Consider the following 13931-nt stretch of genomic DNA (forward strand, 5'->3'; position numbering starts at 1 on the left):
AGGCATCTAATTGCATCGGTAATTTTAGATTCAATCTGAAATAGTGTACGAACATCAAACCAAGACTAATTGCCTGTTTTGGTTAAATGACAAAGATGCTTTACACATGGTGTGTGTGTGTGTGTATATAGGTTGTGAAGTGTGTGTTAGAGTGATTTTCACTTTAGTAAAGAGTCACACACACACACACACACACACACACACACACACACACACACACACACACACACACACACACACACACACACACACTCTCCTTCATACTCCATACTCTGTTGTGATATGGTATATCAGGTGGAGCAATTAAAACGTACACACACAGGAGCCAGGTGCGTCTGTGCAACTCATCAGCAAACAGCGTGTGTGTGGGTGGCACTCCGGAATAGAACTACTTGGTGTCCTCTACTGAGACCTTCCTCAGAGCTGATGGATGCCTCTGCGTAGAATCTAATCTACCCTACACCGTTGCCTACCCCGTAGCCCAATGTTTGGGGGAGTGTTGATAAACCAATCACTCCAATATGAATCGCTGTCCGCTGTTTACTTCGCTATCAAGCTCTCTACCTTGTGAGTAGTTAGCTTGCTAACATAAGCTAATGTGCTAATGTTAGATCGTTGGCTGGTAGACGTCACATACATCTAGACTTATTTTTGGGGGGTCATCAGATATTATTATATTCTATATGTCGATAACTTTTAAACAATCTAAGCAAACAAATAAAAAAGCCAAACCAATTCCATTTATATACAAATTTAAAGGGTTTGGTCTGCCATCTTTGTTGATTTTTGAACAGACACACCTTACCCGCTCACCTTAACTACCTCTCTCTCGCTCTCGCTCACTCTCTTTCTTTCTGTCTCTGAAGGAACGTGGGATTCCATACAATTCATTAAACCCTTAAAGACGTCAGGGAGGTTATTTTTAACTGCGAAGTCTAAGAGTGTAATTATCCTGTTGGTTTCCCTTCATGCTCCTACCATGCGTCATTGGCGCTTTGCATTGCACTTTCCCTCTTCTTCTCTCACCCATCAAAGTCAAGCGCATGGAGCCGCTCTGCAGGATGGAATAGATTAGCGTGTCTTATATGGCAGTTAAATATTGTTTGTTTTCGCTGGTCGCTGGACACTGTGGGCATCTCAGAGAGTTCGGAAAGAGTCATTGTGTTGTTTCGGTTGCCTTGTCCACCATATGGAAAGCCAGTGTCAGACTCTCAAAGACCTGCTAGTGCTTAGAGAGAAAGAGAGACAGAGAGACAGAGAGACAGAGAGAGAGAGAAAGAGAGAGAGCGTGTGTGTGTGTGTGCCATAAAGTCACCATCTACAGGAATAATAACCTTGATTAGTGGAAACCCTGAGAGAGAAACAAACCGTAAGACACAGACAGAGAGTGAGAGAGAGAGACAGAGAGAGAGACAGAGAGAGAGAGAGAGAGAAAGAGAGACAGAGAGTGAGAAAGCAATCCAGAGGCATGGAGAGTGACTGAGTCAGCTAAGCAGGGCCTTTCCCTTTCCCCTCCTTCTCTACCTCTAACCCTTCTTCTCTCCACCCCCCTAATCTCTTTTTTCAGAACTTCTGTATGTCATTCCCCCCTGTCCTCTTTTTAAGCTTATTTCTTTCTCTCTCCTGACCTCTATCCTTCTCTCCTGACCTCTTTGTGTGTTTTTGTCTTTCAGTACTCTGGCTTCCAGCAGTCTGCAGACAAGTGTAACGCCTGCGGGCATCTCATTATGGATATGGTAAGCCTACACTGTAGTGTGTGTGTGTGTGTTAAGGATGAGCAGATTAACTCCTCACCCAACAAATCAGTCCCATCATGCCTTAGACCTCAAAACTGTCCAGGAAAAAAAAAACACACACACACACACACACACACACACACACACACACACACACACACACACACACACACACACACACACACAGCCATGTACCTCCAGACTGATTCTTCCATGGCAACATCTGGAGAAAGCATTGGGAGGAAGTGGTTATTTTAAAGCTACACCCACACACTCACACAGTGTAGCATACTGACTTTCACACATTCTCACACACACACACACACACACACACACACACACACATACACACGTGTGTGTTGTTTAAACACACAATGCCTAATTCACACACACACAGTCTATATTTTGTGTCATTTTCCTTATGCACACTCTCCCTCTCACACACACACAAATATGCACACACACTCTCACACACAAACGTACACACAGGCAAAATGAGGACACATACTCATTTGAAAGAGAGGCCTCCATTTTCAGCCTGTAAACTCCAAACAGGGATTTCCTTTTACATGCCCCCACCCCCCTCCACTGGATTTTTTTTACATTACCAAAGGAAGTGGCATATAGTCTCCCCTGAACACCAACTACACACACACACACACACACACACACACACACACACACACACACACACACATACACCTACACACACACACACACACACTCAACAAAATATTCCCCATTCAGTGAGGTCGTCCATTGAGGTCCTACAGATGTTCTTCTGCCACAAGCTCTAAAAACACTGGAATGTGTGTGACGGTGCAAGAGGACGGCACAGCTGGATGGCAAATCCATCCACACACACATTTCTCATGACCTTAGTGAGAAAATGGGTGAAAGGATGGAGAAACAAAGAGGAAGGAGAAGAGAGGGGGAAGCGAGGAAGACCGATTAGAGTTTTGGATAGAGAGGAGAGTGTGGTAAGGGGTGGGGGTTTTGTGGCCTTGTTTCTTCTGCACACAAACTGGTCTGGATGGAGATGGGTTTGAATTTCTAACCACCACCATCCTGCAGGCCCTGGGCAGAAAAGACAGAGACAGAGAAGACAGAGACAGAGAAGACAGTCACACTGTCTGTTGTGTGTTGTCTGTTGTGTGTTGTGTGTTGTGTGTGGTTGTCTATGGTTTTCATTCTCTAATGTTTTCATTCTCAGATCCTGCAGGCCCTGGGCAAATCCTACCACCCAGGCTGCTTCCGCTGCGTCATCTGCAACGAGAGTCTGGATGGAGTCCCCTTCACCGTGGACACGGAGAACAAGATCTACTGCGTCAAAGACTACCACAGGTGTGTGTGTGTGTCTTTCTGTGTGTTTGTGTGTGTGTTTCTGTTTGCTTCTTTTCCTGCCTCTGTGAGTATGTGTGTATGAGTAATGCTTGGTTTAGTGTTGTTTTTCTTAAAGTGTGTGTTCATGTGAAATGTGCCTGTGTGTATATGTACAGTATTTGTATCACCATGTTTGTGGGATCCTACTTATCTGTGTGTGTAGAACTGAGGATCAGAGAGGAATGGAGTGATTGATGGAGAGATGGGGAAACCTGTATTTGTTTTTTTGAAGACCAGCCCTGCTGGTCCTGCTGGCTGCACTCGTCTGGGTTAGAAACTCTTATAAGAGACAGAATCTAGCATCTAAATAAGCGTATCAGTTTGTTTGGCCCACATGAAGACACATGCCTGATACATTTGCACAGTAGCGCACTTCTAGGATTTGCACTGCAGACCTCTGAAGACTAGAAACGTAAAACACTCAGAATCCAGTACTCAGAACTTAGAATCAGAACTCAGAATTCAGAACTGTGCTAATTACAGGTGGAAGCCATGCAGTTATTGTTCTTTCTGGGAACTCTGTTGTGTTAGCTGTTGTTGTGAGCTGATGGGGGGGCGGCTGTGTTTCTCAGGGGTCGGTACCCCCTGCTGGGCCCCCGGGGGCCGCTGTGTTTACCATGACAGGGGGCTTTTGTTGTTGAAACAAAGCAGAAAAAAGGAAACATGGGGGACCCCCTCTGAGTTTTCAGACTGACATCTTGTTGTGACAGCAGAGCAGAGCTTAGCCTGCTGTCCCCACTGGGATGTCAAATGGGTGGTGTGTGTGTGTGTGTGTGTGTGTGTGTGTGTGTGTGTGTGTGTGTGTGTGTTAGTGTCGGTGTGTGTGTGCGCATGTGTATGTGTATGTATGGGTGCATATGTGTGTATGTATGTATGTGTTTGTGTCACTGGTGTTTGTTATTGTCTACTGTGCATCATCTGTATATTTCCTTTTTCGCCTGCGGTTGCTGACCGCAAGATACCCTTTCCCTGAGACTAAGGACAAGAGGGCGAGATAGGGAAGGAGGAGGAGGAAAGGGAGGGAGGAAGGGAAGGAGAAAGATGAGAGGAGAGGAGAGGAGAGGAGAGCAGCACGGTGGCTCAGTGGTTAGCACTGTCGCCTCACAGCAAGAAGGCGGTCCCGGTCCCGGTCGTTCCAGGTCCTTTCTGTGTGGAGTTTGCATGTTCTCCCCGTGCCTGCGTGGGTTTACTCCAGGTACTCCGGTTTCCCCCACCATCATAAAGACATGCATTGCATCGTATGAATATGAATGAATGTTGGTGGTGGTCGGAGGGGCCGTTGGCGCTGATTGGCAGCCACGCTTCTGTCAGTCTGCCCCAGGGCAGCTGTGGCTACTGAGGTAGCTTACCACCACCGGTATGACTGTGTATGAATGACTACTGGACTCTGGACTCTGTAAAGCGACTTCGGGTATATAGAGAAGCGCTATATAAGATTGAATTGAATTGAATTGATTGATTGATTGATTGATTGATTGAGAGGACAGACAAGATGGACAGGAACGCAGATTCAGAGAAAAAGAGATAAAAACAACAGCAACAACAAGATAGACAAAATAAATCATTTCCTCAGGCTCCAAGAAGGAGAAATGTGGAGTGTTGGCCCAACCATGTGGGTGTATGTAGGCTCATGAAACTCACACACTGTCTCTCTCTGTCTGTTTTCTGTTTCTCTCTCTCTGTCTCTCTCTTTCTCTCTCTCACACACACACACACACACACACACACACCCTGTCAGAATAACAGTCTGTCACAAGCTAGTTGTGAGCCAGCACTGGTGATATATTGTCGTGTAATCTTGTGGGACCCTTGCACATTAATGGTGATTATGACATACCTCTCAAGCATTCCTGATGTCATATTTTGCCAGTGATGCATGTGTAGCTAGGCTCAAGTATGCAGGCAGTTATATCTTGTAATTACTGTGAGTTATTTAATTATGTTTTGAAAGTGCAAGCTATGGTTCACTTATAATGGTACTTCAGTTCTACTTCAGGCAACTTCAAAGAAAGCTCTCGGTGTCCTGTTACTCGGCATGCTATTCAGTGTGTGTTACTCAGTATGCTATTCAGTGTGTGCATATTTCTGCTTCTTGATCAGGGGCCGAGAAGGGTTTATGAGTCTTGTGTTTCTGTGTGTGTGTGTGTGTGTGTGTGTGTGTGTGTGTGTGTGTGTGTGTGTGTGTGTGTGTGTGTGCGTGTATGCATGTATACATAGGTGTGTGTGTGTGTGTGTGTGTATGTGTGTGTGCTTGTATGCATGTATACATAGGTGTGTGTGTGTGTGTGTGTGTGTGTGTGTGTGTGTGTGTGTCTTTTTCAGTCTTTGCCTGACAGCTTCAAATAGCAGCACCTTCTTTTCCCAGTACAATCAGGTGTCGTCCATATGTGGAAAAGATCAGTGTGTGGAAATCAGACAGATTCTTTTCCTCGCCGGGCTTTTCCCTGCTCTTTTCAGGGGACTGCATAACTCAAGAGCCACAGCCCGCGCCAGCACATCTGCTAAGTTGGCCTGGCATCTCTCCCTCTCTCTCTCCCTCTCTTTCTCTCTCTCTCTCTCTCTCTCTCTCTCTCTCTCTCTCTCTCCCTCTATCTCTCTCTCTCTCTCCCTCTCTCTCTCCCCCTCTCTCTCTCTCTTCCTGCCTTGGCCTCTACGTCTGTGACTGCATTTAAAAACGGGGATAAACGTAAGGAGAGAGAGACAGGGTGAAAGAAAGAAAGAGAGAGAGAGAGAGAAAGAGAGAGAGAGTTTAGGGAACGCAGTGAACAGATTTAAACACATGGTCGTCCATTCTGCTCCTATAATCTTGCAAGCCTCATTGAAGGCTCAGCGGTTTTTAGTGTGTGTGTGTGTGTGTGTGTGTGTGTGTGTGTGTGTGTGTGTGTGAGAAAGTGAGTGTTATGTCATCATTTCCTCCTCCACTAACTCATTCTCCTCATTGCCTCATTTTGCAGGGTCCTGGCTCCAAAGTGTGCTGCCTGCAGCCAGCCCATACTGCCCTCTGAGGTAAGATCCCACAATGCACTGCAGTCCGGTAGTGGCGCCATGGGCACTGTGAGCAGAGCCAAAAATCAAGAACGGAGCTCGCTCTCAAAAAATTCCCTTAAAAACCGAGTTTTTTATCCAAAAGTGATTTATTGGCTTCACCAGACAAGAAAACTAAAGTGCAAGTGCAAAGGTTTCGGGTGACCCCATCCTCAGTGCAAATTACAAGCAATAAAAGTTCACAGCATATATAGGACATGCCCTCATTAGCAGGATTCAAATGGACCAATCAAAATGCATTTACTCAAACAGTTAATTGCCAATCAATTAACGAGCTCTCCTCAGAGCCGTCACATATCACACACCACAGGAAATGGATTTGAACAAAAGACGGAGTGAGAATTGGCCTTTACTCTTTCGGAGTTGATATACCGTGTTATTCGTTATTCTCTGTTTCCTCTCCCACTCCCTCTGTTGATGTCCGCAAGGCAGGAGACAAGGGTGGTTAGCAGTGATGGGGACACAGTCAGTCCTCCAGGCTCAGCGTTTCAGTACATACCAGTTAGGGGTGGGAATCTCCTGGCACCTCACGATTCGATTCCGATTCAGAGGTCAACGATTCGATTCTAAACAGATTCTCGATTCTAAACCGATTATCGATTCTAAACCGATTATCAATTCTAAACCGATAAAACGATTATCGATGCATCTCGATTTTTAAAACATTTGAGTTTGCTTCTCAGAGTCTCAAATCACTTTCTTACTTTGTGTTTGATAATTAAAGAAAATCAACAGATCTATTTTTTTATTAGAGAAAAGGTGTGTCCTTGTCACAATTATGACTTTCTATGAACAATGCAATAATCGATGCAGCTTGCATTTCAACACAAAATGAATGTGTAAAATATATATATATATATATATATATATTAATTTTTATTTTTTATTTTTTTATTTTATTAAAAAATCGATTATGAACTTTTCTGAATCGAGACAGAATCGTTCTAGAGAGAATCGAGAGAAATCGAAAATTCCCCCACCCCTAATACCAGTGCACTGGACTGCCTGTAATGGTTCAGCTGCCCTTAGGTTGTCCTGGGGCATTAACAGTAAAGGTCTGAATGCCTAGAGGCTTCAGCTGCCCTAAGGTTGACTAGGGGCATTAACAGTAAAGGTCTGAATGCCTAGAGGCTTCAGCTGCCCTAAGGTTGACTAGGGACATTAACAGTAAAGGTCTGAGTACCTTGTTAAATAAAGGGGTGCCGCGGAGCCGTAGTCCGCTCATGAGGGCCTGCTAAAGACCACGGGGTACAGGAGCAGGGAGAGGTTTCAGGAACCTGATGGAGTCCTTTTGAGTAGTGAGGGACCGGAGGCTGATCGAGCCAAACACACACACTACAGATGCTGTGTTGAGTAGTGAGGGACCGGACGCTGATCGAGCCAAACACACACTACAGATGCTGTGTTGAGTAGTGAGGGACCGGAGGCTGATCGAGCCAAACACACTACAGATGCTGTGTTGAGTAGTGAGGGACCGGAGGCTGATCGAGCCAAACACACACTACAGATGCTACAGATGTGTTCCACGTGAGTCCATATGTGGGTTCAGTGTCCACTCAAGAGTGACTGTGTTTAATTTTGGGGGGTGTGTTAACATTTGTTAAACCATCACTCTCAAATTTCACCCTCTTTCTAAACACCCCAAGGTCACTGTGATGACCCTTACTCACACAGACAGGGAACCTGAAACGTGGTTTGAAATAAAAGGACAAACACAGCTTGCGTTCAGGCAAATATTTACCCGCTCTGTGCACCAAGCCAGGCATTATGCACTAGCAAATGCACACACACACACACACACACACACACACACACACACATACACATGCACACAAACAGATCCTCACTATCTGGAGCACGGCGAGATGCCATGCATCACAGGGCATAAACAGGGCCACAGAGACACTTCACCTCAGACTGTCACTTAAGACCCCAAGGTAGTAGATCATGAGCTGTGTGTGTGTGTGTGTGTGTGTGTGTGTGTGTGTGTGTGTGTGTGTGTGTGTGTGTGTGTGTGTGTGTCTGCCGTCCCCGTGTGTGTAGGGGTTTCCACAGATTTTAATGGGAAAGGTAGCTCTGTGGATCTGGAGTGTTACTGTATAACATTACTTCTTACCTCTGTGGAACGCTGACCCCCTCAGCGCTGGTGGAATTGAAGAAGTAAGAGGTTGGGTGGGGGCAGATAGGCCTGCACCAGCATTCTCATCATTTACGAGAAAACAAACTGCTGAATAATTGCTCCGCTTAGTGTGTGTGAGAAGGTGTGTGTGCGAAGGTGTGTTTGATCTATGTGTGACTGTCTGCGTGGGTGTGTAGATGTGTGAATGTGGTTTAGGGTTTGTGTGTGTGTGATTGTTTGACTGTGTGTCCAGTCCTGTGCATGGAACATTGACAACATAGCCTCTCCACGCAGACTGGATGCCCTTCCCAACCCAAAGCTATGAGTCAGGCATACTGGTGTTCATAATTGTAGTTCTCTGCTAAGACTCATCCTTGTCTGGTTGGTGATGTCGCTGTGTTTGGATTGTGTGTGTGTGTGTGTGTGTGTGTGTGTGTGTGTGTGTGTGTGTGTGTGTTTGCTTGTTTGGTTAGTGATGTAGCTGTGTGTGTGTGTGTGTGTGTGTGTGTGTGTGTGTGTGTGTGTGTGTGTGTGTGTGTGTGTTTGCTTGTTTGGTTAGTGATGTAGCTGTGTGTGTGTGTGTGTGTGGTGTGTGTGTGTGTGTGTGTGTGTGTGTGTGTGTTGTTTGGTTAGTGATGTAGCTGTGTGTGGATGACCTGAGTGGGAGGGGAGCCTGCTGTAGGATGACTGTGCTGACCACATAGGTCTTATGAGCTGAGGTTCTCTGGAGACGGTCAGCGCTATTAACTGTTGTGAGCATGTAGTGGTGTGTGTGTGTGATCTGGATGGACTGGTATAATCATATGCTGGTGTGTGTGCATTGTGCTGGATGGGTTTCTATAATGGTAGAGTGATGTGCTTATGGTCTGGAGTAAGTGGGTGGTCATGTCTCATGTCATACTTAAATCACCAACTGCTTGGATAGAGCTGAGCTGTATGTGAGTGTGTGTGTGCGTATGTGTGTGTGTGTGTGTGTATGTGGTGGTGTCTGGCATGTGTGTATGTTCTAAATGCGGGTGGGGGTTGTGTGTGTGTGTGTGTGTGTGTGTGTGTGTGTGTGTGTGTGTGTGTGTGTGTGTGTGTGTGTGTGTGTGTGTGTGTGTGTGTGTGTGTGTGTGTGTGTCATCACATAGACCTTGTTTGGGATGTGTGTATGTCATTTTAGTATACTATGTGCATGAGAGATTGTGTGTGTTTTTGTGTGTGTGTGTGCGTTTGTCTGTGTAGCTGGAACCACCTTTATTGGGATGGCGCCTAGGTGCCGTGGTAGACAGGAATAGACAGAAAAGAGAATAAGAAGGGAAAGAAAAAAATGAGAGGAAAATTGAATTGAACAGAATAGGAGAAGGAGAGGGAGAGGGAGGGGAGGAGAGACGGAAAAATGGAAAACAAAGGTGATGTAGATAAAAAATTCCACTAACTACCGACCGAAAGAATTCACACATCCCTAGCCAAATGAAAAAGAACACACAGACATAATGACAAAAGACACACCGCCAGGGACACTGGTCTGTGGGAGTGACAGAGAAGTGGAACGGCGAGGGGAAAAGTGTCTCATCTTGGCGGAAGCGTCTTGACGTAATGTCTGCATTCAGTGCAGTTCACTGATGATGTGGTCTTTGTTAATGAGCCGCAGGTCTCACTCTGTGGCTGCGAGACAAAGAGAGGAAACCTTTAAGACCAGACGCTTGGGCTGGTTGTGTCACCTGGGGTCTTAATGAGTGTTGGGTGGTGAAAGAGTTTGTGTGTGTGTGTGTGTGTGTGTGTGTGTGTGTGTGTGTGTGTGTGTGTGTGTGTGTGGTGATGTCTGCCATGCTTGTATGTTGTTCCAAATCTGTGTGTGTGTATCATGACCTAGACTTTATTTGATATGTCCGTGTGTGTATATTGTAATAGGTGTGTTTGTGAAAGAGAGGTGCGCGTGTGTCTGTTTGTACCAGACGCTTGGGATGTTTGAGTAACCTGGGTCTGATTTACGATTGTTATCCCAGACATAGTTCACAGTCTGTGTGCTCTCTCTCTGTGCCTTCGTCTCCGTAGGGATCGGACGAGACCATCCGTGTGGTTTCCATGGACAAGGACTATCACGTGGAGTGCTACCACTGTGAGGTAAGGGACTTAGGGTTGGGTGATTTAAGGGGAAAAAGTCTGTACTCAAAGAACTCCAAATGTCTGACTGGTGCCTGATGACTGACTCATAGAAAGTCATGACAGTCACTGCAAGACCGCTGCACCCCCTAACCCCCATGGGCTGCTAACGTGAAAGCCCCCCCCCCCCACACACACACACACACACACACACACACACACACACACACACACACACACACAGAGAGAGCAGCTCAAAGACTCTGACCAAGGTCCGACCCTGATCTGCCATAGACCTGTGCCTGATGTACAACATATGCAGTCCACATTCACCTACTGTCAGACAGATGCTGGGGTCTTGAAGCATAAAAACATTACAGTCGTTCAGTCTTTGCATTTAATAGAAAACTCGATGACGTTACTTATAGAGGCCATGGAGTGGAAAGGCCCACCTGTGCAGGTGATTCTGGTGGGTAAGGGCCTCTCGAGCTGAGCTGAGTTGTGGGGGGTGGGGGTGGGGGTGGGGGGGTAAAGAGAGCTCCTTGAGGGGCGGAGGCATGGCTAAGCGCTCCTCCTGAGGGGCACTCAGGGGTCCTTAGCCTCCCTGCTAGATTGGCAGCCAGCCAGCCACAGCCTTCATAGCCCTCACATGAGCCAGGTCAGGGGCAACGCTCAGCAAACACGGGCCGCATCTGGGCTGCATCTGGGCCGGATCAGAGCCATATCTGCTCCAGGAGGCAACTGAGACCTGAGGGAGGAGCCTAGCAGAGAGTTCCCGTCAGACTTGAGTGTGTGTGGGGTGGTTGAACAAAACAAACCCAAAATAAAAGACAGTGTAGGATTACAGAGTTGATGACTAGGTTGTCTGTATTTGCCATGTCCTTCAGCTTGTAAAAGCACTGATTGTTTTAATTCATACGTCACCGCAGGAGTGTTGTCGGCAAACCCAGTGGATTTGTGGACCGTTTCGGTTCCAAAGAGTTCACTGAGCAGAGTTCTGTTTTTCAGGACTGTCAGATGGAGCTGAACGACGAGGAGGGCCACCGCTGCTACCCGCTGGACGGGCATCTCCTGTGCCACTCGTGCCACCTCAAACACATCGAGCCCAGCGGCGCCTCTCCCGTCCCCGCCAGCTTCCAGCATCAGTTCTAGAGATGTGGCGCCCTCTGGTGGAGGCCAGAGACACTGCACACACCAAAGTCACGTGCCCAAATGCCTTACCAGCCTCCTGCCATTGACAACAGATCCAACACAGAGACTGCCTTGCACAGATCGTGTGCACCTTTCTGATAAAAATCTTACATGACTGTATTGCATTGCTTTCAGTTGTGGGTTTTTTTCCTTACTAAAATGTGTATTTCTAATCCAGGAAAAAAAATGCATTTTCATTTTCAATTCAACTCAATTTTATTTATATATTACCAATAACAATTGAAATGGTCTCACAGCATTTTACAGAGCCCAGTGCTCGAACCCCCTAGAGCAAGCGCTAAGGTGATGGTAAGGAAAAACTCCCTTTTGACAAGAAGAAACCTTGAGCAGAACCCAGCTCGTAAAGAGGAACCCATTTGCTTGGGGCTGGCCAGGTAGAGAGATTTGGGGGGGTAGAAGATGGTATATGCATGATGCATACAAGATAGTGTATAAAAATGGGGAGGGCTAGCATTCAAAGTAATGGTTGAAGAACAGCTTAGTGGGTATACAATGTGTTCATAATGCCAGCATGCAAATATAGGGTCATAATGTAATCACAAGGTTCCTATTAATAGAATGAGCAGAAGGTTGTGATCAGATGAGTAGAGAAGTGGGTAGTTTGGCGGGCATGCCTGGCTAGAATGCATGTGTGATGCGTTGTTGGCCATGTGTAATAGAAGGCAGGAAGTGGCAGGATGGGCAGCAGGAAGCAGGAAGCAGGGGACAGCAACACCTCGCAGAAGAGAGTGTGAGGGGAAGTGACATCATAACAGAATGGAATTAGGTATTTTAATACATTGTTTTATACACGTACGTATATGTAAATACAATTATAATGGTGGAGAACAGTGGTCACAGCAATGGCCTTACTAAAGGGAGAGAGAAAAATATACAAGTTAGTACACATTAAAAATGACATTACAGAGAGAGAAAAGACAAGTTAGTACACATTACAAATGACATTACAGAGAGAAAGATATACAAGTTAGTACACATTACAAATTACATTACAGAGAGAGAGAAGAGACAAGTTAGTACACATTAAAAATGACATTACAGAGCGAGAGAAGAGACACAAGTTAGTACACATTAAAAGTGAGGGAACAGCAAAGGCAGGTCTTTCCACCAAAGGCTCTGCAGTGAAAGGCAACAGCACAGGCAGGTCTTTCCACCAGAGGCTCTGCAGTAAAAGGCAACAGCACAGGCAGGTCTTTCCACCAGAGGCTCTGCAGTGAAAGGCAACAGCACAGGCAGGTCTTTCCACCAGAGGCTCTGCAGTGAAAGGCAACAGCACAGGCAGGTCTTTCCACCAGAGGCTCTGCGATGTGTGCTGGACCTCCGCACACCATTCCTAACTATGGGGGGTAATGAAGAGGAAAGTCTACAAACGTAAGAGTTGAGAGGGTGTCCCCTTCTCAGATAAAGCAAGGGAGACATTTCAGGAGACTATATACATTTCCAGACCTGTTTTATGTTCCCAGTATTGAATTATAATCCTTGATTGCTTTCAGTGTGTAAATACTTTCAGAGTGACAGTTCACATTTGTAACAATCTCAAAATCAATTCAAGAACATAGGATGACTGGGTTTTTGTGTATGTGTGTGTGTGTGTGTGTGTGTGTGTGTGTGTGTGTGTGTGTGTGTGTGTGTGTGTGTGTGTAAGAGAGCGAGAGAGAGAAAGGAACAGATGCCAGAAAGGTAGCATCATAGTTGAGTTGCTTCAGTGTTTATCAGGATTTCAGTGTAATTGAAAGTTGTTATTTATCCTTATACAAAGTTAGAACTGAATATGAAGAAAATACCCATTCATAATCACACATGATGAGCTGCCAAGATGTTTTTGTTTGTTTGTTTGTTTGTTTTTGCTTTATTTGTCTTTGTCATCACTAGAACAGAATCTGTATTTAGGGACATTATTTCTCATTTAATTGCCCAGAAGTGCTTTTTATTGCATATGATCGCACCCATCTGGACTGTCAGGACATTTCACTGCAATAAGCTTCGAACCTAGAGAATGACTGAATGCAATGGTAGACCAGTACAAAGTGTGAAGGCCTCAGCAGCGATACATTTCACAGGGTTATGAAACCAAACGGTGAATTTCACTTGTATGCTCTTTTAAGGTGTATGCTTTTGGTGTATGCAAACGACCGAGTGTTTTACAAGACAAAACCTTCCTTGTTTTGAATAATAAATGAACTCAATGATGTACATTTGCTTTGGAACAAGATGAATTATTGTGTTCAATGACTGGTTTACCAAAAAAGTGAAACACCAGTTGTAGTTTCTTTTAGTTCCCCATTTATTTCTTACTTTGCAGCTTATCTGAAATACAGAATTGAACTTCATTTTAGATAATCCAATCA

At 45.6% G+C, this 13931-nt stretch overlaps 1 protein-coding gene across 2 annotated transcripts in view; it reads left to right on the top strand.

Annotated features, from left to right (window-relative positions):
* The window catches only part of LOC105901714 (Wilms tumor protein 1-interacting protein), a 32553-nt gene extending 18777 nt beyond the window's left edge, over window positions 1–13776 (top strand). Inside the window, exons 4-9 of one of the 2 annotated variants that reach the window (XR_006152662.1) lie at window positions 1674–1736; window positions 2950–3080; window positions 6074–6125; window positions 10324–10392; window positions 11380–12819; window positions 12866–13776. Coding sequence is in view for 1 of the 2 variants with exons in the window: in XM_012829208.3 (XP_012684662.1) it covers window positions 1674–1736; window positions 2950–3080; window positions 6074–6125; window positions 10324–10392; window positions 11380–11523 (459 nt within the window). In the remaining variant the exon portion in view is untranslated. Of the gene's footprint in view, window positions 1–1673; window positions 1737–2949; window positions 3081–6073; window positions 6126–10323; window positions 10393–11379 lie in introns of both variants that reach the window. The other variant, XM_012829208.3, reaches the window with a different exon arrangement.
* Window positions 13777–13931: the final 155 nt, after the last annotated feature.

Source organism: Clupea harengus, chromosome 11 (assembly GCF_900700415.2).
Source record: "Clupea harengus chromosome 11, Ch_v2.0.2, whole genome shotgun sequence".
Classification (NCBI taxonomy): domain Eukaryota; kingdom Metazoa; phylum Chordata; class Actinopteri; order Clupeiformes; family Clupeidae; genus Clupea; species Clupea harengus.